The following is a 22930-nucleotide window of genomic DNA, read 5'->3' as shown; positions in this document are numbered from 1 at the left end:
ACATATTTGTATTATGATGAGTAAAGCTGTGAGAGAACTGTGTTGATTTTAGCCATTAAGATGGATACCGCATGACGAATTCTTTTTCGAGATTTTTCATCGTGTTGGTAAAAATTTACATTTTTTCTCGGCAGTTCAACTTGAAATAAGTAGATGATTTTAATTTTTAATTTCGCGGTTACTCGCAATCATAACACGTGTGGTGGGTTTTTAAGGTTTTTTCCTACCTTTAACACTTAAACGATGATTTTCACAGTGAACCCAGCGATCGCAAAACTTCATTTTTGATGATGTATGTTACACCATTTTGAGGAGCAAAATTACAAAATTTCAGCAGCGGCTAGTACATACGTTATTCCCTCTCCATCCTAATTTGAAACAATTGAAACCGACAAATGTTGTAGAATATCACATCGAAAGACTTATTTTTTTCAATATAAATTTCAAAATGGAATCTCAACACCTTTGAGATACGCAAAGACTTCCAATCTTCACCAAAATGTTAAAATACAAAAAAAATTGTAAGTAAACTGTCATTCAATTTGTTACTAATTCAAAAGCTCGGAATTTGAATATTGGATAACTTTAAAGATCTGAGCACTTTGATCCCCTTCTTTATCTCTTTCAGAGTTCTTATACAAGTTCAAAATTCCAAAACATAAAAAATGACGTGAGAGGGTGTGATGTTTTGAGTTCTTCAGGGCGCTGAATTCGAATATCCTCTAATTTGTTGGATGTAGATCTTTCGTTGTTCTTTGGGTTGTCCTCGTTATGGTTGGGAACAAATCTTTTCAATTTTTCTAAGCTCTTTTCAAGTGAAGTTGTTTGTTTTCATGAAATTTTTTTTTTGAGAATTTTAGCCATTCAATTGAAAATTAATTCGTATCAAAAAGCTCTCAAAGATGAAAAAAAAACATGAAGCTTTAAAAAATCCTCAATTTCTGGGCAAAATTTTTCTTCATAACTCCCTCATCAAGAAAAAACCTGCCCTAACCTCTTAAACAGAGTTAAACGGTTGGACCCTCTAAACTAAGAAACACCTCACAAATTAAAAAAGAATCGAATAAAAGAAATTTCAAAATGAATTTTTCAACAATTTTCAATTTTTACAACAGGATCCTCTAAATAACCCCATTTTCAAAAAAAACACTCTTTCGGTCCCTAAAATAATAGCGGGATTCCCTGTGGGAAGCTCTCTCCTTCCACCGTTGAGAAAAATCAAAAAATTGAATGAAAAGAATTTTTCCAAACCTTTCAATTCTCGAGTTAAGATCCTTCTACATACGTGAAACCACTTCTTTGTTGAGGAAGTCCACCTTCAATCTTCCAAGTAAATTTTGTCCTCCAGTACACAATTCTCAAAACGAATTAGGTAGGTAAGTATTGAAAAATTAAGATTTTATGAATTTAGATGCAGAAAAAATACAATAAATCATTTTTTAATCAAATAAATAGGTACAAATTCTTGTATGTTACAAAGGAAATTTTTTCAAAAAGACCTGATTCGAGTTTTTCTAATTTTTTTTTCAACTTTAGGAGGCCCAGAGCAGAGACCAACATTATTGAGGAGGGGGGGGGGTGGAATGGGCTTCTCTCTAAAAGGGAGTCATATGGGGAGAATATTCTAAACTAAAATTGAAAATTTTCGAAAAATGTTGTTCATTTCATTTAATTTTTTTTCAACGCAACAGTGTTGCATAGTGTGTAAAAGAATTTTCGTTTTCATCTTTAGGGGTCCTTGAACAGGTGTGCCAACAATGATTGGGGAACTGGGCAGATTTTTTTTGAAAAGAAAATTATATTGAGAATAAATCTGACCAAGAGATTGAAAATACTAAAAAAAAATTATCAATAGATTTTTTTTGATTTTTTTCTACTTTCAGAGCTCCACACAGTTGAACCATGCAACATTGTTGGGCGGGGGGGGTGAGAAAAGTCTATTTTTGAACGCGGAGTTATTTGAAGGAATTCCGAATAAATTGAAAATTTTTAAAAAACATTTTTTTCATTTGTTCAAACTTCGGAAAGGGCTCTGCTCCTGGTACCACTTTTTCAGACTCGGAGGTCCCAATTTCTGAAAAAAGTTCGGGAAATTCTAAAACATTTTCCACTTTTTAATCATTTTAGTTTCTTTGATTTCTTAAGTATATAAAATACTAATTCAGATCATTCCATTATCTGAATCTTACTTCTTAATTTGACTCAGTAACCTATATTTTTAAATCGTAGAAGTAAAATTACTCTTATCATTAATAGGACAAACCAATCGTGTGATTAGTAAAATATAAATATAGAAAAAATTTCAACTATGTTTACGTCTCTACCTTCTGTTTTGCCCTTGATGACCATTGATTAACATACGTGAATAGTCGAACCTACACAGACATGCTGAATTGTGGCATTGAGGTAAACACGTATATCCAACTAAAGAAATGTTATCAAGCACGTTCGTCTTGATGAAAATTAATAATCAGGCACACAGAAAAGAAACTGATATTAGATCTTCTGGAAGTCCAGAGTAAAAAAAAAATCGTGGTCAATTTGACAATTGAAAGTATAGGTACATACAATTAAGTAGTAAGTACCTACATCGATAAACCTACTTCGCAAAAATACGTCTGCGATTTACACACCGAACTTGACCAGATGAAAAAAAAAAATTGGAAAACAAGATCGCACGAGAATTTTATAATTATACTCATTAGGTAATCGCACAAGGCGATTCAGGAGCATAATTTACTAATAAAGAAAATCATCTGTTACAGCAAATCGCCTTAACCGAGGGCTCCCAGACGTTCGATATGTGGCGTAAACCACCGGTACATCCAATGATGAAAGTTTACATTTACAACGTTACCAACGCCGATGAATTTTTAAATGATAATCAAACAGTCAAACTGCAAGAGCTCGGTCCTTATGTCTACGAGTAAGTACATTTTAAATCATATTCTTCTCGTTACTATTAGCACACAGCTATTTAAAATTAGGTATTCTATTGGAAAGCTATTAGGTTATATTGGGCATATATTTCGACCAAAGTAATTTCACCGAAAAAGGATGTTCTTATGAGCAGCTTCGTAGATATGCGGTAAACCGTAATTGGTCATCTAATTTTCTAATATTCATCACCTCACGTCGCCATTCACCGTACTTATGCCTGGCTAGTGGCTACTCAACCTGCACAGGGCATAGGCAAACGAATCATTCGAGCGTAAATGATTACGGTCTCGTGTAAACGAAACGAATTTGTCTAGATGACAACATTACGTTTATTTTTCAATTTTCTTTCAATATACTCGTATCGTTCTCGACACAGACGAATGAACTTTTTTCTCAGGTAAAATCTACAAACGATAAATTGAAAATTAACTAATGCAAGAAATGGATTAATTCCATTAGATGTCACATCTTGCATATTTTACCAACTGCAGGAGCGAACATAAGTTGAGGGAAATTCTTGAAGCGTTTGAATGTTGTTTCTAACAGTGATGTAATTAGGAGGCGGATACTGGACAACTAACTTGTGCAATGTGCATGTGCATACCTAATATGAGATTCCAATTTCTGTCATTTCTTCCTCATTTATTTTGAAAATAGTTTCCGATACACGCAAATACCTCTCTTTTCATTGCTTTCTCTTGTAGTTGACCGAGAAAGATTATGTCAACAACTTGAATTCCTTTCTGGTGATTCCTACGAAGGTAGTTACCTACTAGTTACATTCCTATAGTATTTAGTATTGAAAGAATTCGTCAGTAATTGATACATAGGTACACCAACAATGCATCCAATTTTTCAGAAAAATTATTTGTCCTGCTTTCTTCTGGTTTTCCAGACCATTTGGATAATGTAGGAGGAGGAGGGAGGGGGGGTGACTCTTATTTTGAGAGTACGAATTTTGTCGTCCCCAAGTCCAAACAGATAAATCATTTCATTTCAAGAATTGAGTAGTTTCTAAGACGAACTGAGGAAGAGGGAGATTTAAAGGCTCCGAAACTGTTGGAAATCAGTATTTCAGTCACTTTTGGGCATTTTAGCATCGTAGTGGTATAATTTGGACCTCACGGAGCATATTTGAGGGAATTTATGAGCATCAAAATGTTTCAAAATAACAAAAATTCGTCTGATTTGATGATTATTGTTTTGACTAAAAAATTTAAATGAATAAATGGATAATCTGTAGGAGACAGAAAGAGCACTCGGAGCCACCAATGATGTGACAGGGAGGAGAAGAAGTTTAATGTCTTAAAATTGGAAAAATTAAAATTTTATTTGATTTTTTTCAGCCCTAAAATGATTGTGTGACGCCCCAAAAATATTGAAAAAATTTGAAAAAAAAATGTGAACCCACTCTCTGCTCATTTCGAGTTTCTCATTCTTCAAATTTAAGCGTTAATTTAAATTCATTACTTAATCAAAAACTCTTGAGTTGGGTACATTTTTTTAGTTTTCAAAAATGAGTATTCAACTCCCTCCTACCACTCTGTTCCAAAGCCTCTGTACCTACCCAAAACATACATGGAGCATTTACGTCAAACTTTTAGTAAAAAAGTTCTTCAATTGGAGGAATAGGTATTTTTGTTGCTTTCAACAATTTTAAGACCAATAACCTCCTTTCAAAATAGGTCTCGAGGACAAAATTATTCTCTGATATTTATCTCACACGAATTTTTCAAGTTTCAAAATTGAAAATTTTCATTTTTTTTTTGATCAAAATGAACTTGAGTTATTTCGAAAATCGAAGCAATAAAATTTTGGGACAATTTTCCATTGAATTCTCACTTTCCTACATTTTTTACAGACCAAACATAATTCAAATTATGAAAAGCTCAGGTACTATATCCACTCCCCTCCTCCCCAAAAATAGCATTGAAAAATTAAATTCACGAGGTGAAAAATTTCATTTCGGAAAAAAATTTACAACTTCCTTGATAATTTTTGGGGTCAACGTTTATTAACCTTATGAGCTGCCAACACGTCGTAACTTCAAAGAATCGTCAAACATTTTCGAAACGCTAAATAAATATTTTAGGTATAATAATGTATTTACATAAGTCAAAGTCTATCAAGAGATACGACACATACAACGGATGTTTTCTCATATTTAGATACTTGTCTAGAATTCCCCGTATACACATACACAGATATCGTCTTTGTTGATAAATAATATTATCAATTTTTTATGAATTTAGCGCCAAATGTGAAGAGTACATACATACATTGCGCATACTACACAAGTACACAACATGCATAGATTTATACGGCCGAACATCTGCTAAGATTCTATAAGCCATCCCATCCTGTTAACGGTTAAACTCGTATTATGACCTGTGTAAAACAGTACATAAGTACGTAGAGAGCTCGGTCATTGATGAATATCGCCGTGAATCTTGAGAAATAAATAGCGTATTGACTCATCGTAATTATCTGATTAGTCTTTTTTCATTATACACACTGACACTCTCATCCATACGTCACTTGAAGGCTATGAGAGAGAAGTTCGTATACATCTGTATAGTACCAAAGCGGTATTTTTCGCTTTTTTAGCTTCTGGCAGCGAAAAAAAAAGGTCCATTTGATGATTATAATCGATAGGTGCATATTGTGTAATATGATATATCTAGACAAGACACATACCAAGTAGGCCAAATATTCGCGTCACGTTTCCAGTGTGAGAAATTATCGATGCATAAATAACCAATTAAAATTATATTTATCAATTAAAACGCCAACGCTGGCAAGGTTATCGAATTTCCATAATTCGTAAATATTTTATGCCAACTTTGTAAAGGCTTTTGCCAGTTTTGTACAAAAGGCAGTGAAAACGTTCAATGAACAAACTAGCACTAAAAAAAAATGACCAAGGTGAATGATAGTCTGATGTAGTCCAAGCCAATAAACAAAATCTATACCTATTCATAGAGTTCGAGACCAGATCCGCGAAACGGTTTGAATTGAAATTTGCTTCAAAACACTCATGGATATGTTCACTTCTCAGCTAAATGTTAACCTATCTTATTAACAAGTATCTGCTTATAAGATCTACCTACACATGAGTTTTTTCAATGAAGATGTACGAGTACTTACCTATAAGATATTGCTATTATAGTTGACCCTGTAGTCAGTCTCACATCCCGTGCTGCTGGATTGACTTTCGTATATAGGATAATTTCTCATCTAAGACATCAACCTTCGTCGTCGTTATCTTCCATCAGCTGTAAAATAAACCAGTAATTATGTGATTAATATTAAATAATTTTTACCCTATTGGAACTCAAGAGGGCAAGATTTATTTTTAGACGATGCTACAAATTTTTACTACCTATTCTGTCTGCAAATACTTAAATTGCATGTTGAACTTGCTAACATTATACATATGTTTAACCTTTACCTTGAAATTAATTAGATTTTCCTCATTTTAATAATCACTGTAATGAAACGAAAAGTAGACCGGTATTTTAGTCCAAAACGATACTAAAACACTGTAGATAGGTAATGTTTATTTTGCTTTAAGACAAGAGAACATTATAGTTTAATAGTTTCCCTGTTTGAGGCATAGCGAACTGCGTAGTGGGAGGAACTTTTAGGGAAATGACTGAAAAATATATCACGAGTAGGTACAATTTAGAAAAACACATTTCCATTTAACAAGAAGCTAAAATTTCAATTAAATAACATAGCTACTCGACTGATGAAAAACTGACTCGAAAATTGCCAAAAAAAAATTGATTTCTCGATTACAGTTGATTAGCAACCTTCTCGAAGCGTGCTGGTACAAAGAAGAGTGCTTCGAGTTCAACTTATTCCCAACCTACTAATTATGTTCTCCTGCATGGTATTTTTCGGTATATCTATCAGCGAAACTACATACTAGCTAAAATATTTTTGACTCGTAGGATGAGAAATGGAACGAGGTCAATGGACTACTGTTTCAATTATTCCAGGGCACACTTCCTTTTTTCTTCGCCAGTCGCCAAAGCAAATCTCAACCACCTTGTCGTACGACGCGACGCTCTTGACCATTATTTGTAATTCTTCCTTAAATTTCGATTTTTGACATTTCATTATTCACACGACCTTGATTGAACCTAAACATTATGTCTATGAGTTTAATAATACTCATCTTAGGTATTTTTTTTTCATACATATGTTAGTACATTTTTCATACATTACGACTACATTCGAATATTAGAAATACAAGTCCAAACTTTTCGTCTGTGCTTTGTGCGCCGATCTTTCGAAAGCAGGTACGAGTTTTCTGTTTATTACATTTTAATGACTAGTTCCACGATCATTAATACAAATTGTGGAGGACAGCCGGTTAACCACTTATCAGCACATACGAATGTAATTGCTTTAATAATGCTCTGAAATTTTGATTTTATTTCATCGATTGTGATCAATGATCATTATCCCAAATGTTGATTTCAGTTCTCTCGAGTGTAGGTAACGTACCAAATTTTTGTCAAAAAAACTGTCGTTGGTGGTGAGATGAGTCATATGTAGTAAGCAACGTGATGAAGGGAAATAACATGAATCATCGGGTGATTGGTGATTTTACATCTTTGGAATGGGAAAACACCGGTAGTCCGGTATATACCGCTGTGCGAGTGGAATATCTGTTGTTATTGTACACAATGTAAGGTTACCTGAAGAACCCCCCCCCCACCCCACTTTCTTCTACACTCTACTTATGATAAAAGTATCCAGCTTCACTTTATACGTAAAATATCTATGAACACATCGAAGCGATTTTTAGAGGAGAGGAGCTGGGGTATGATGGGAGAAAAATTTTCATATCTATTTCCAGGAAACACATTTTGAGCATCCATCAAACTGATATCCGGGTTAATTTGGGCCAACTTGAACAATGACTCAAAATTACAAGAGGAGTATGAAGGGTCTAAGAAGTTTATATGAAATCCACATGCTGGAAGATCGAATTATACAGGCCAGTTTGATTTATTGCACCGACGTAAAATTTTGAAGGTCAAAAATTTGGGGGAAAAATAAATTACTATCCCCTTCCATTACTCTGAAACGATGATTTTTAATCGTATTGTGCAATTTTTACGTATTTTCTACACATTCAATTCCTTTTTTTGGTCAAACAGAGGTTTTTTTGTTATTTGTAATTTAACATTCCTTCGACCACCACCTTAAAAAAATGATTTAAAAAAGTATTAAGGTTTCGAGAGGATAACATTTGTCAGAGGAGTAATTCTAAGCGCAGGTTTATAATTTTATGAAATAATAATTTGTAGATGCCTCATTTTTGAATTTTTTGAAACTTGAAGTTTGCACGAATCGCTATATTTTGTCAAGAATTAACCCCAAGAGGGCAAATTCTGCGATTTCCACTCATTCTGGAGCTTGCCTCGTCTGGAGAAATTGAAAAATCGTGCTGGAGGCTCCAGAATGGCTGAAAATGGCGAAATTTGGCCCCATAGGCTTAGTTCATGTCGAAATACAGCGATGCTCGTAAATCTCAAAAATTATCTCACAAACGGGAAATTTTTGATTTTTGGATATTTTTGTTATGAAAAAGCTGGTCAAAAAACCACTCTTGAGGTGACCCTCTCAAAATTGGCTCCAATGTGTATAAACTCGTTAAACAGGTAGAGTATAACACACAACTCGATTTTCAGCTGCCCAACTTCATATTAACACCTTCTGGAGAAATTGAAAAATTGCACTGGAGGCTCCAGAATGACTGTAAATGGCGAAATTCGGCTTCATAGGGTTAGTTCATGTCGAAATACAGCGATGCTCGCAAATCTAAAAAATCATCTCACAAACAGGAAATTTTTGATTTTTGGATATTTTTATTATGAAAAAAGCTGGTCAAAAAAACACTTTTGAGGTGTCCCTCCCAAAATGGGCTCAAATGTGGATAAACTCGTTAAACAGGTCGAGTATATCACACAACTCGATTTTCAGCTGCCCAACTTCATATTAACGCCTTCTGGAGCATATTCAAAATTCTGGAGAAATTGAAAAATTGCGCTGGAGGCTCCAGAATAGCTGAAAATGGCGAAATTCGGCCTCATAGGGTTAGTTCATGACGAAATACAGCGATTCACCCAAATTTCAAAAATTTCTTTGCAAATGGAAAACTTTTGATTTTTTGGATATTTTTATTATGAAAAAAGCTCGTCAAAAATCCACTCTTGAGGTGTCCCCTCCAGAATCGGCTGAAATGTGGATAAACTCGTTAAACAGGTCGAGTATAACACACAACTCGATTTTCAGCTGCCCGACTTCATATTAACGCCTTCTGGAGCACGTTCAAAATTCTGGAGAAATACAAAAATCGCGCTGGAGGCTCCAGAATGGCTGGAAATGGTGAAATTTGGATTTAGGGAATTAATATCAGTTTTAAATATCGAGAATTTTACAGCATTTATTTTCAATTAAAAAATGAATTTGTATCTACTTAGTTTTCAATTTCGTCAGGTACAATTTGTCCCCTCCCTCTCTTTCCTCACTCTGTATCTGGAAAATATTATAATTCAAAAAAATATTAGTCTGTTCTACCAGGGAACCTCTCGGTCATTCATTAATCGATTTCACTCGATGTTTAGCGTGATTTTCTGATACAAAAACTGTGCCTCAAAGTTGCAAAAATAAGAACTGAATCCTTCCTGAAATCCATCCCTTTCCTTCTCATTTGGTCTAAAATCTTTGCTATGGAGCACAACGCTCTCCTCCATTTCTAACTAAGTCTGGTTTTAAAATATGTAGAATCGTTGTTGACACCACAATTGGTCAACAAAAGATCAGTCTAACTAGTATTCTACAATCTACAACCAGTTCGAGTCATTTAATGAGATTATTTGGGTTCCAATTGATACGAGATAATGTGCGGTTGCTTTTTTCGTGGTTTTCGACCACTCAGAATTCTCAGGTGTATTATTTGAGCTATTTGATTCGCAGTATAATGACTCCGAGTCTCCGAAGACGTCTCTATGATACTAATCGCAGGGCTAATGACACGACCTATGCTACCACATCATGTTCGTTTGCTGCCCGAATCACTTATACCTCATTCTTCTTCGTATTGGCGATAATTTGATTTGGCATTTGGTGAATTTGCTCACCATCCGGATTGAGCATTACGATGGCTGTGCATCAAAAAAAAAAAAAAAAATCAGGTGTTAATACACGAACACACACACGAGGAAACCAACGCGTATATGCCGAATTATAAAACTGCCATCAATTAAAGAAGTCTCGTATTATATAATTTTTTTATATGTATACCGAACACAATATAAGTTATAAAAGATTTATAAATGGTAATGTTAAATTCATTATTCAACCGTTGCAACTTTTTAATCACTTTCTCCATGTTGATAGTAATTACATCGGATGTACATCATCGTTATACCAGTTATAATCTGTTTCTTCTTTGCGTCGAGCCGCCAAGATTAATCGTAAAACGTTCGTTTCACTTTTTAAAACACATTTCGTCAAGGTAGATGTAGGTACGCATAATACACAAAAATACAACGAGCGAAGACGATATGTCGAATTGTCGACTCAATGACACGTAAACAAATAAAAAAAATATACTCCACTAGTTAAATTAAATCCTTTTATTTTCAATATGACCATTGAAATTCGTCAATATTTTGGCACCGTTATTTCTTAATTAATCGTAAACCGCCACCACGTGGAGAAAAGCCACAGCTCCAAATTACTCGACGTAAGTAATTATCACCGTAACCAGAGCATTTCGAAAATTTCTCAGCCGCAAGGTCGTCTCGTGGATACATTAATCATTCGTCGCGATTCTTAGAATTTTTCTTGCTCGAAATTTGTCACCTGTTTGCACGTACGTAACGCAAACACAAATTTGTATTTTTAGCGAAAAACTCGTCTATTGTGATAAATTTTTCCATCATGCATGATTAAAATTATAAACCAAGGTTATCGTGCTAACCTAGCATTTTTCTCTGTTGTTTTATTTTTTCGCGTTATCAGTCTACACTAATTATATGTAAAAAATTATATACATGTGTTTTTCATCGTCCTCTTCGTCTTATGCGTTTTGTGATATCGTCCAGCTATAACCTTGTACAATGTACATACATGCAAAATGATGCGCTCAGGTACATTACATAGGTACCTACATACGTGTGATTTCACCAAGTTCTCAAAAGTAACCGTTGAAACAGCCATCAGACGCGAACAATATTCCAGTAAAGTTACAAATATATCGTCTCTCGTGGTCAGCTTGTCATAGGTCTTTGAACATGGATCATTTCCTTTATGAAGTTTTCAAGTCTTATTCACCTCTCACGTATTGTAATATGCAAGTTATAACGGAAATGCGTCAAGTTTTACTGTTCGATGCGTTCGATAATAAATTATCGACTTCAATACGAGAGCTATGCTTGAGGTATGAATGATGCATGTTGTTGAGTCGTCAGGTATACTTCCATAATTGTTACATTACAACGTATTGAACACGATTACGAATTAATGACTTAGCACATACCTATACAACTTTATGGGAAGTTTTTCACGCAGAAATGGTTTGAACATAAAACTATAACCATAACTTGGGGTGAAAAACACAACTTGAAAGTGTAATTGTCGTGAGAGAACAATTGGCACAACACGCTCGTACTTAAACGTATAAGCAGTTGAGAGGATTTTTAAATTAGAATTGCAAACTATCGACAATTATTGGTCATTTATCCAGTAATTTTCGCAATATCTCGGCGCAATATTCGTTTATCTCTTATCCTATTCCACGTACATACTTACTTTCGAAAAAATACCTATAAGTTGATAATAATTATGAAAACTGGTCACAAAAATGAGGCACACCTATCTTCAAATATTGACTTACTAAGTTGACAATTGATAATTCCAGGTTTTTTTTCTTCACCAATTCTGTCCATAGTTTCTCAAGTTTTATTCAGACCCCCCCCCCCTCCTTCATCATTGATAACTTCTAGCTTCCAAGTTTTTGTCTTCTTGAATATTGTTCAAAGGTACAGATAAAAATTAGTGAGAAAAAAAATGAAAAAAAAAGTTTACATATCATCAGGGCTCGTATTCAATTTTTTCCAAATAAAGTAACTTTAGTAACTTAAAAAGCTCAAAAAAGTAACCAAAAAAGAGATAAAACGCGAGCAAAACATTTTAATGCAGAAAAGAAATCGCCAAAAAAACAGTACATTATACGAATTGAAAAGTTCTGGTTTTTACGTAATTTTACCATCCAAGTTGAATCATTTTGAAACATTTTTACAATTTTTGGCAACAAAGTAAGAACTTTTTGCAATGACCTTATCTAGTACAAAAAAACAATTTTTCGCAAAATGAAACGAGACTGACAATTTTAACAAACGGAATGATTTTCTGGAAATTTCTGGAGAAAACGCGAAACTTTTGGCCAAACTTTAAAAAAAATAAAACTGGAATTTTTTGCAAAAAAAAACGATTATTTTAGAAATTCGGTTAAAAAGCGAGACTATTTTACAATTTTTGGCAAAAACCAAGACTTTGACAATTCCAGCAAAAAATTATTGACAAAAAAGTGCAACTTTTTGGTAATTTTCGGCAAATATGTATTTACCTATCTACCTACGAGTATGTAGGTAAGGTTTCCGGATAATTTTTGGAAAAAAAATTAAAAAGCAAATATTTGTAAATTTTACTCTAGTAAAAATCAGCAATTTTTGGGAATTAAAGATTGGCAAAGAAATTACATTTTGTTCGAAAAATAAGATTTTTTTTCTTTATAACTTTTGGAAATTTAGGTCAAAAAATGAAACTTTTTGATAGCTAAAAAGCTAGAATTTTTGGCAATATAAGCAAGACTTTTGGACCATTTTTGGAAACAATAACATTTTGGAATTTAGAATTCTAGCAAGGGAACCTTTCAAAATGTCTGCCTCGAATTGACACAGGATCGCTATTTTTGGAAAGAGCATGGTCTGAAACCTCCATAATCAAAATTTCTTTTAACCATGCAAGTTGATTTTAAAAAATTTTGAAAATTCAAAATTGACCAATTTTGGAAATTTTATGGTTTTCTTGAAGATAAAAAAATTCATAACTGCCCAAATTGATTTCCACGTCTTCTGGAGAAATTTTAAAATTCTGGAGAAATCGAAAATCACACTGAAGGCTCTAGAATAGCTCGAAATGGTAATGTTTGGATTCGAGGAGTTGGTTTTAGGCAAGGTACAACCATTCGTACAAATTTCACAGATTTCCCCACGAGCATTGATTCTTTTGTTTTTTTGAATTTTTTTCTTTATAAAAATAATATGTATTCTGGTCGAAAAAAACGCATCGAGAAGGCCGTTTCGAAATTGGACCGAACGATAGGTTGAAAATAAAATATGTATAAGCTACAATTCAATTTTTAGCTGTCCGAATTCATTAGAGAAATTTCAAAATTCTAGAAAAAGTGAAAATCACGCTATAGAAGCTCTAGAATGGCTCGAAATGGTTAACTTCGGTTCAAGGTTGTTGATATCAGTTCCAGGACAATTTTTCATCATTTTTCGCGAAATGAACAAACATTTAAAAATCAAAAAGTCGATTTGAGCAGCTAAAATTCTAGTTATGAGGGTTTCAAACAATAATTATTCTTTCCAATAATCGGAGTCCCTTTCAAATAGAAAATTGACACCTCGAAAGATTCCTATGAAGGATCAGCGCGAAACCCATGATAAATTTTGAGCAAAATGGAAAAGACTAAAGGCCAAAAATAGTTCGTCATGATATGGAATGACTCAAAAGGTCATCCCAAATATTAAATCGGTACAATTACGTGTATTAGGTAGGTAATAAGGATTCGTTGCACGTCTCATCTAATTCGTTTTTTTTTTTTTGGCCACCATAATGTTTTTTTGGCAAACACAACCCTGTAATAACAATCAAGAAAAATTCGCTCATTCAGAAACTCAAGGTTCGTAGGGCATACGCCTCGATGTCTACTTCAGCCTTTCAGACAAGTTCATTAAATACCACATCTGTGAAACGTCCCTCGTCTTTTATTATCCGTCATCGATCACGTCTTCATAAATGCACATGACACAACAACGTTGTCATACCAAGAACCGTCTCAATTCCAGGGCTACCTCGATGGCAACCTATCGACCGCATTCATCATGTTTGTCTTTGGCAAAGATAAACAATACAGGGAAAAATCGAGTCATCCGAAGTAAAGAGAAGAAAAAAACTCGACTGGTTGAACTTTTACGGGCATCTTTTAGTCTTATACCTATACCTATACACATTGATTTATATTACGCTTCCGATGAAAAATAATAAAAGCTATAAAATTAGGTCATAAACGGCTCAGGTAGGTAAATAATATGCAGTGGTTTTTTAAAAACGCGCTTACGACTTACGAGTGTATCGTTTACCCCGTTCTCTTTTACTCGCCATAGGAGGTTACTTGTATATGATAGGTAGTCTCGAGTGTGTGGTGGAAACGCGCCAAAACGAATTGAAATTCTGCAACATCTACCGCAACAATGCTGACCCTGATAGAATGCTAAACTTCGTCCATTCACGTCATCGCTCACTGCTCAATGCAGCGCAAAAAATTACATCTCTTTTGCTCTTAACCTATTGACATTACGAAACAAAGACACCGAAAGGACACAGATGTAGACTTTACACAGCCTCTGCCTTCTACTCTGTAACGGTAGTTGACTTTTTTCCCATCGCATCGGGATGACCTGCGAAGCTGCTCCGGATAGCATTTTAAATCAATTTTACGATCTTTTCTGATAATTGCGCCGCTATGTCGATGTCGCTTCTTCGCACCGGAGAAGTGCAGATACACAAATATACGTTCGCACAAAAAAATACATAAGAACACCTAGTACAAGTACTTATTTGTGTTTTTGCAGAGAGACATGGGAGAAAGTAAACCTGATACAGCATGAAAATGGTACGCTGACGTTCAATCAAAGGAAAATATTCAGATTTGATCCGACCCGATCAGCCGGAAGTGAAGATGATATGGTTGTCGTACCTAATATTCCTATGTTGGTGAGTATTTATTTCTTCGTGTTTTTTACGCCTTTTCTTCGCTATTACTACAGTAACAGAACAGACTACCTCGATTCGGTAATGTTAGCGTAGGATGTAGGTATTAGATAATTTTGTTACCGATCTTACTTCTTAACATATCTATTGAATCAACATGGATTATTTATGAATACATACTGCACCTGTAGACTTGACCGGAGGCGATTGTTGATATTAGCCCTTTAGTTCTCAGGAGAAATTTGAAATTTTTACCACGATTTGCAAGTTCTCTCATGATCATAATTATAGGGTGAAATCAATCTTTTCTCGCAGAGGTGTAAGATTTCACACAGGAAATGGGATCCTGGAAAAGGGCAGAAACTAAATTTGGAAAAATGGGTGGGTGCTCAACATCTACACTGTTTGTGTCCATAGGAGCGTATTCAAGTCAATCAGAACGGATTTTGGAACATTATTGGTGGCAATGAATTTCCAAAAATGAACAGCAGACTTAAAAAACATTAGAAATTTCTTCCAATTGATCTGGAGCAGGAGGGCTGAAGCTGAAAGTGAATAGGCAACATTTTTGTGCAGATTATGGTTTCTAAAAATTTGCCGCAGACTTTACGTCTATTCAAAACGACTTCACAAGCTTCCTACTCTTCACTCAATTTCCTTTCGACAGATATTTCATAAAAGCATTTTTCCACATACTCCATCTAATTAATTTTTTGCACGTTTCAGAGCGCCACTTCACAAAGTAAACACGCCGCACGTTTTCTCCGATTAGCAATGGCCTCTATTATGGACATCCTAAAAATCAAGCCATTCGTAGAAGTCTCAGTTGGACAATTACTATGGGGTTACGAAGATCCTCTACTTAAACTTGCCAAAGATGTAGTTCCTAAAGAGCAAAAGCTTCCTTACGAAGAATTCGGCTTGCTTTACGGAGTAAGTATATACATATTCTAGTTCTCTGAGAAAAGCATACAAAAAATAATACATGCATACTGGTACTCGTATATCTATTTCAATCGCCAATAAAACTGCTCGCAGGAGGAGTTACCTACATACGTACGTGGAAATGTTATTTTTCATAACCGAATGCAAATTATACATATATATGTGTTTTTACAATATAATTTCCATCCCATGTTTTTAATGCTCGTATGGAAAAAAAGGTAATCCATCGGGACCTTGAAGTTTTTACGTCAAATTAGCCGTTTTAATGAGTCGCAATTAAAGTTATAATGATAGGAAAAAAATCTTTCAACTAGATTTTCATTTTTTGACATATGTACAGAGGATACGCGATAATTCTGGTATCGTACCTCTTATTTTTTTATCGTATTACGTCGTAACTATATTTTTCACGGTTTATAAACGACGGTAGAATATTTTATTCTAATAGATCACTGAGCCACAAGAAAATCCCAACCTTAAATTTTTTATCACTTTACATATCCGTTGAGGATTTTATTAATATCTGTATAGGTGTATTTCTAAACGTAGCAGTATCCCGAAAAAGTTTTAAATTTTTCATCAGGCGAACATTTTTAATGAACAAGTAGCATACGAATTAAATTAAAAGTGAGATATTTTTTACTGATAGCCGGCTAGAAGAATTTTAATACTTCAATTTATGAAATACTTCTATCAGAAAAAAAAAAGGAAACGCTTTTGCATAAAAAATTTACTCACGAAATAAAGTTGGAAGGTACATTTCAAAATGTGTTTTCAAGGGGTTTTACGTTCTCTGACTATTTTCAAACTCCCGAACTCAATAAAAATGAACTTTGAGCTTTCTAATGGTTTAAATGTGATGATATGAAAGCGTACTAAAGACATCAAGAGACCATTATTGCATAAAACCATCAATTTATAAATTGGAAACATTGGAATTTTCAAAAAATTTTCAATTTTTATGTTAAAGAAGAGGAAAAGTTAGGGGAGGGAAGAAGAGTAGAGGAGGTTTAAGGGCATTGACCTAATGATTTGACATTTTTCCTACGTCTTGTTGAATTCATTTGGCAATAATTTTTTTCTATTCTCCATCAAATTTCGAAAAATAAAATTAAAGCAATTGAAAAATGACCCACCCTAATGTCACACCTCCCAGATGATTTTCAATCAGCATTTTCAGCAAAATGTCAATCACGTCAACTTGGCAGAGTAATTATCTCCAAGAATAGAATTTTGTCAACTTTTCCTTTCAATATTCGCATTTTGAAATTTTTTAAATAAAGTCCTGGCATTAACTCGAACCATTTCTGATCGAACTTCCAAAAAAATTCATAAATTCCTGACGTTTTGAGTTACCCTGAAAGTAGACTTCAAGATGCACTAAACAAGTCTAATTTTTAAAAAATCGAAAAAAATGTATTAGGGACCCAATTGCTAAAATTAGTTCTAACTTTTAAAAATTTGGGATTGAATCAGAATTCTTGAAATCACGTCTCAAGGAGGTACATTGAAATCATGGAAAAATCTTGTTCAATTCCTAATATCACGTCAGACCTTCAAAAACAAAAAAAAAGTCTACTGTGTACTAGTAAAACTAAGCGAAATTTCACGAAAATTGCTTGCAATTAAATAAAAACGTTATGAAAAAATAAAAAATGATTAAAAGTTGATTAAACATTGCAAAAATGCCTATAATCACTAATTACGTGTTGATTGTGCCATTAAATTGACAAAAAAGTGGCAAAATTGAAATAAGAAATCGAGAAAAATTCTAAAAAAAAAACTTCTTAAATAAAAGAAAAATGTTTCAAATAAGTATGATCAAAATTGCATAAAATCTTGTAAACATTCAATAAAGGTAAAGCATAAAAATAATAACAGAAAATTCCCAAAAAATTAATGAAATTTCAGTAAAATTGAACTACGTAAAGTTGACAAAAACTAAAAAAAAATGTTGCTTAAACCTACTACAATGTTATAAAAACGATTTAAAACGCTCAAAATATCACAAAAAATAACAAACCTACCTTATAAGTTATAATTCTTTGTCTGGCTCGCGTTTTTTTTGTTTTTTTAAAAGTATCCAAATGAATGTAAAATTTGAAAAATCACCTTATGAGTTATTATTTTCCATTTAGTTAACGTTGTTTTAAAAAAAATCAAAAGAACATGCAAGTACATTGGAGAAGAAACCTTACGGATTATGATTTTTTTATCTAGCTGGAGCTACTTTTCATGTATTTTTGCAAGATTTCATTCAATGTTGATAATATCTTTTTGAACAATTTTTTGAGTCATATTTTGAGATGTTTTTGGTGGAATTATTCTGGATTTTTGCAATGCTTTATCAACTTGTACTCGACTGTTTTTATGGCATTCTGAAAAATTTTTGAGCAGCTTTCAATGGTACCTATAATTATATTGGTAATTTCTATACTAGTCGTTCAACACGAGAACAAAAAATTTTCAACAGGTCCACAGTGGTCCAGGACACCCCTGAAAACCATAATCTACGACCTTAAAAACACGAATCGATTAGCGAAGCCCCATTAAAGAGTCTCCTGGACCACTATGACTTATGAGACTATACGAATACAGTACAAACAGGTATCTTTAAAGAAGGTGCAAAAAAATTAATCATTTCATTCATTCTTCCTTCTTCCATTATCTTTCAAATGAAAGTAGACAAGGCAGCACGTACATAACTTCTCGACAAAACCCTCTTAAACCCACCCAAGACGTCAGATGAACCATCACTCATCCAACACTATTGTATTCGTAGCAAAAGTACCTACTACTCATTTCGCATTTTGCCACCTGACGAATTGAGGCATTCTTAGCGACTATTTTCGTCCTTCTTAACGTCATTCGTTCGGTGAATTGAGAATACATGACAAGTGCCACGAGACTTGTATATTAATTGTTTTTTACAAAACCTGTTAGGCGTTACTTATGTAATAAACTGGAAGTATACCCGGAGAGTCGCAGTCGTTCGGTTCAAATATGAAATTTCCTGCAGCTTATCGAATATACCAATACGCGTTCGCAATTAACGCAGTCCATTTACGAACCGATAAGTACACATCGTGGGGCTGATTTAATTACACTTTGTGTATAAACTATGACGACGACGTGTAGACAAAATCATTATCTTTAGAGCTCCACAAGAGAGAAAAATTTTCCACTCTGCAGAGGTTTATAAGTGGCAAATTCTATCATTTCCTTTTGTTATGTTCAAGCTGGAATACATCGTAGATACGTACGCTGTTACTACAATGCACGAGCTCTTAAATCATCTACAATTACCACGTCTGATACAAGGTCTGGGATCTGTGTTAGTTGACTCAATTGCTCAAAATCCACGATCTGTGGTCAGCAAAGTATCGAAGAGACGTTACACCAAGTTTGCTCTTAAAAACAAATACGTTTTCGGATTCCTTTTATGGGTTGGTCGACCTAAGATAATGTGTGTGTTTCATCGATCACGGTGTTATTTTTACACGTGTGTTCTTATATAGATCTTGACACTATAGACTGTTTTGCACGTTTCGTTTGCCAACAAATCAGCTTGGATTTTTTTCATCTTACATTTAGCACTGCGTTTTGAAGTGTGTCGTTTTTTTCTAGATAGGTGCGTACTAATTTGATACCTAACTAAAATTCGAAATGTATTTTTTGCGATAGAAAAATGGTACAGCAGCTGATAATGTTACGGTATTCACTGGAGCTGACGATATTACGAAATTCGGAGTCATTAACAGATTCAACGGTAAATCACAAATGACGCACTGGAAAACAGACGAATGTAATAGAATCGACGGCAGCGATGGATCAGTATTTCCACCACACATGAATCACAACACGACGATTTACGTTTACGACAAAGACTTATGTCGACTGTTACCATTAAAGTGAGATTTATAGATAGTCAACTTTATAATACGCGTAATTCTTGGCTAATTATCTGTCATTATCGAAATTATTGAGTAATTTATCGGGGCTGTAAGAAATTCATTAACAACCAGCTCGAAGGCTCGACTAAACGTTTGGTAATATTTTTTGCAGATTCCAAAAAGAGGTCATTACAAGTGGAGATGTAAAAGGATACAGGTTCTCTCCAGATAAAGATGTATTCGCCGATGTATCCATTAATCCAGATAACGAATGTTTCTGCCCATCAGGACCTCCATGCTCGAGGCATGGAATGTTCAACGTATCTCTATGTCAATATGGTACGTATTACCTATTTTTTGATTATGTGCCGTAAATTCAATAGATCCAATACTTGATATGAATTCATCGAATGTTCATTTTTTTTGACGCAGATTCTCCAATTTTACTTTCATTCCCACATTTCTACTTGGGAGATGATTCAGTGAGGACCAAAGTCGAAGGTATTTCACCACCAAATGCCAGCGAACACGAATTCTACATCGATGTTCAACCCGTAAGTAACTGATGGAAACGATCTAATTTCAGTAGGCATCGGAACCGTATCGAAAACTAATCCAATAAATTTGTGTTTACAGGAAATGGGCGTATCATTAAGAGCAAAAGCACGCTTACAAATCAACTTAGCTGTTAGTCAAGTGGTAGATATTAAACAAGTAGCCACATTCCCGGATATCATATTCCCAATCATGTGGTTCGAAGATGTGAGTATAAATAAAAGAGTTATGTTGTCATGTCGTCAAAATACATACCTTTTTCAATATCGTCTTCATCGCAAACTTCTCATCTTTCACAGGGTATTGAAAAGTTACCAGAGAACGTGACTGATTTACTGAGATTAGCAACTGAAACTCCGCCGGTAGCCAGAGTATACTTATTGTACGTATTATTCATCGCTGGCAGCGTGTTACTGGTAATATCGGTCTTCTGTCTAATACGGTCATCTAGTAGACAAGAAACCATGAGTTTAGAAGGTACAGCACATTATACAGCTAATGATGAGATGAATAAGAAAAAGAAGGCAGCTATGAATGGTCACACTAACGGTAAAACGATAGACTCGAAGGTAAATCCTGCCTTTGTCGGTGATAACGTATCGTAACATTGCCATAAAATTATGCGTACTTAGGAAATTTTTTTTGAAAATATTAAAATAGCATTTGTAAAACTAAATTTTTACCTTGTGATCGTTCCTTTCCGCTCAATCTGTCACTATCATATACTGTTTGTGTTTTAAAAATGTACCACCTGCAGCTTCTGGCCATTCGCATGAATTCGTTTTTGATTAGATAGTGAAGCGCTGTAATTGAAAATATTTGTTTTTATTCAACGACAGAGTAGGAAAAACATCACTTGTGAATTTCTATCCCATAATATCTGCGCGTGCCTTGTTTGGAATATTTGTTAATCGCTCTGAGTAGCGTTAGCGTACATGAGAAAACAATCAAAAGTAAATCTATAATTTAAGACGCTCGTCGAGAGTATTGCTCTATTATTTATAAGGAATCTTTTTTTATTATAAACAAGGCTAGTTGTTACACCAATTTATGCAAAAGATTTTACCTGAAGTTGGATATTTCGTTGTTGAATATTATGGCTGTGTTATGGAAACACCGCATTGTTGATGTGGGTATAATCTGAAATACCTTCTGTAATGGGTCATTACGTACCTTTGACTCGATGTACTGTGATATCTGTGCACTAGAATTTAAAAATATATCAATATTTCCAATTTAAACGAAGAATAGTAGAATACATGATATATAAAATAAAAGTACTCACTTCTGTAAACTGACGACCATTCTTCGGGTAACAACTAGTCAGTGATATCGAGTATATTTACTCAAATATGTACCATAATTAATAATTCTGTTTCTTAATTTCTCTCTTCGCTGATTGAAACAATTGAAAATTCAAATTTCAAAAGGAAATTTTCTTTGAATAAGTCAAAAGAAATAAAATAATTATTTTGGAATTTTTTTTATTTTTGAAACTGAATCAGTGCAGCCTAATAAGATAACAAAAAGTGTTGCCAACCTTCCAAATTGGCGTTCGAAATTCAGAAAATTCAGGACCAATATTTTTTTTCTAATTTTTTTTTTGAAAGAGAAATTTTATAGAAACAGTAAATTATTACTTTTATTTCGTGATAATTTAAGAACAATGTTTTAAATAATTTTAAGAAATTATTTCATTGGTTAGTTTCGTAGCGAGATGTAAATAATTCAGTGATTTATCCATGTTTTTTTTGTATGTACATATTATTATTATTTGTAAGTTTTTCTTTTTTCGTTTTCTCTCTTTGAATGCAACCTAATGTATTACATTCAGTAAGGATAAAGACTGTTGTATGTATAGTTTTTATTGATTGTCTGACTAGCCGTGTATCTGTGCATGAATCTAAAAGGGTTTTAAGTAATGTAGTACCTACAACAGCAACAAGACATTTTTGGTGCCCAGTTCAACCAGTACCTACCTATTTTAAATTATTTACATTTTGAAGCTGGCTCCCATAAAGACTTTTTGTATTTTTTAAGTTTGTGTGCGATTTTTTTGTTTAATTTTAAGATTTTAATTAAGGAGTACAAAGAGTCTCGATATAGGTTTCCAGTATAATAAAGGTGCAAGGTTCAATCATTGGATGTGAATAAGCACAACTTGGCGACCACAGCATAATCTTTGTAAATAAAGATACTCGAATGTTGTTTAACAATTTTTACCGTTTGTTGAAATAAGTACCTAAAACGTTTGAATGTTCAATGTATGCGATGTATAAGAAACAGTAAAATGTTATTTTGTTTTTAATTCGTGATTTTTTTTTGAATCGGATCGGTTCATTTAAGATTTACCTAGAATTTACAACCTAGAGTCCTGTTCTTTATTTGTGGAATATCTACTTAGGTATAGTTTGGTTACTTATGGTATTTTAATTGATACATAGAATGAAATAACTCATTCAATGTGGTAATTAAATGTCAGGTATGGCTATGTACTAGTACTATCACTA

At 33.8% G+C, this 22930-nt stretch overlaps 1 protein-coding gene and 1 long non-coding RNA gene across 3 annotated transcripts in view; one reads left to right on the top strand and one right to left on the bottom strand.

Annotated features, from left to right (window-relative positions):
- Positions 1-20815, bottom strand: part of LOC135835762 (uncharacterized) — a 153829-nt gene extending 133014 nt beyond the window's left edge. The window contains exons 1-2 of the long non-coding RNA XR_010556945.1: positions 20676-20815; positions 6088-6215 (exon numbers count right to left, since the gene is read on the bottom strand). This is a non-coding gene — a long non-coding RNA (uncharacterized LOC135835762). The remainder of the gene's footprint in view (positions 1-6087; positions 6216-20675) is intronic.
- emp (epithelial membrane protein) overlaps positions 1-22728 on the top strand; it is a 53497-nt gene extending 30769 nt beyond the window's left edge. For both annotated transcript variants that reach the window (XM_065350168.1, XM_065350169.1), the window contains 8 exons: positions 2766-2926; positions 14889-15030; positions 15754-15960; positions 19657-19883; positions 20038-20204; positions 20298-20419; positions 20502-20627; positions 20720-22728. In XM_065350168.1, coding sequence (XP_065206240.1) covers positions 2766-2926; positions 14889-15030; positions 15754-15960; positions 19657-19883; positions 20038-20204; positions 20298-20419; positions 20502-20627; positions 20720-21025 — 1458 coding nt within the window. In that variant the 3' untranslated portion in view covers positions 21026-22728. The remainder of the gene's footprint in view (positions 1-2765; positions 2927-14888; positions 15031-15753; positions 15961-19656; positions 19884-20037; positions 20205-20297; positions 20420-20501; positions 20628-20719) is intronic.
- Positions 22729-22930: the final 202 nt, after the last annotated feature.

Source organism: Planococcus citri, chromosome 2 (genome assembly GCF_950023065.1).
Source record: "Planococcus citri chromosome 2, ihPlaCitr1.1, whole genome shotgun sequence".
Lineage (NCBI taxonomy): Eukaryota > Metazoa > Arthropoda > Insecta > Hemiptera > Pseudococcidae > Planococcus > Planococcus citri.
This window is presented reverse-complemented; position numbering and strand designations above follow the sequence as displayed.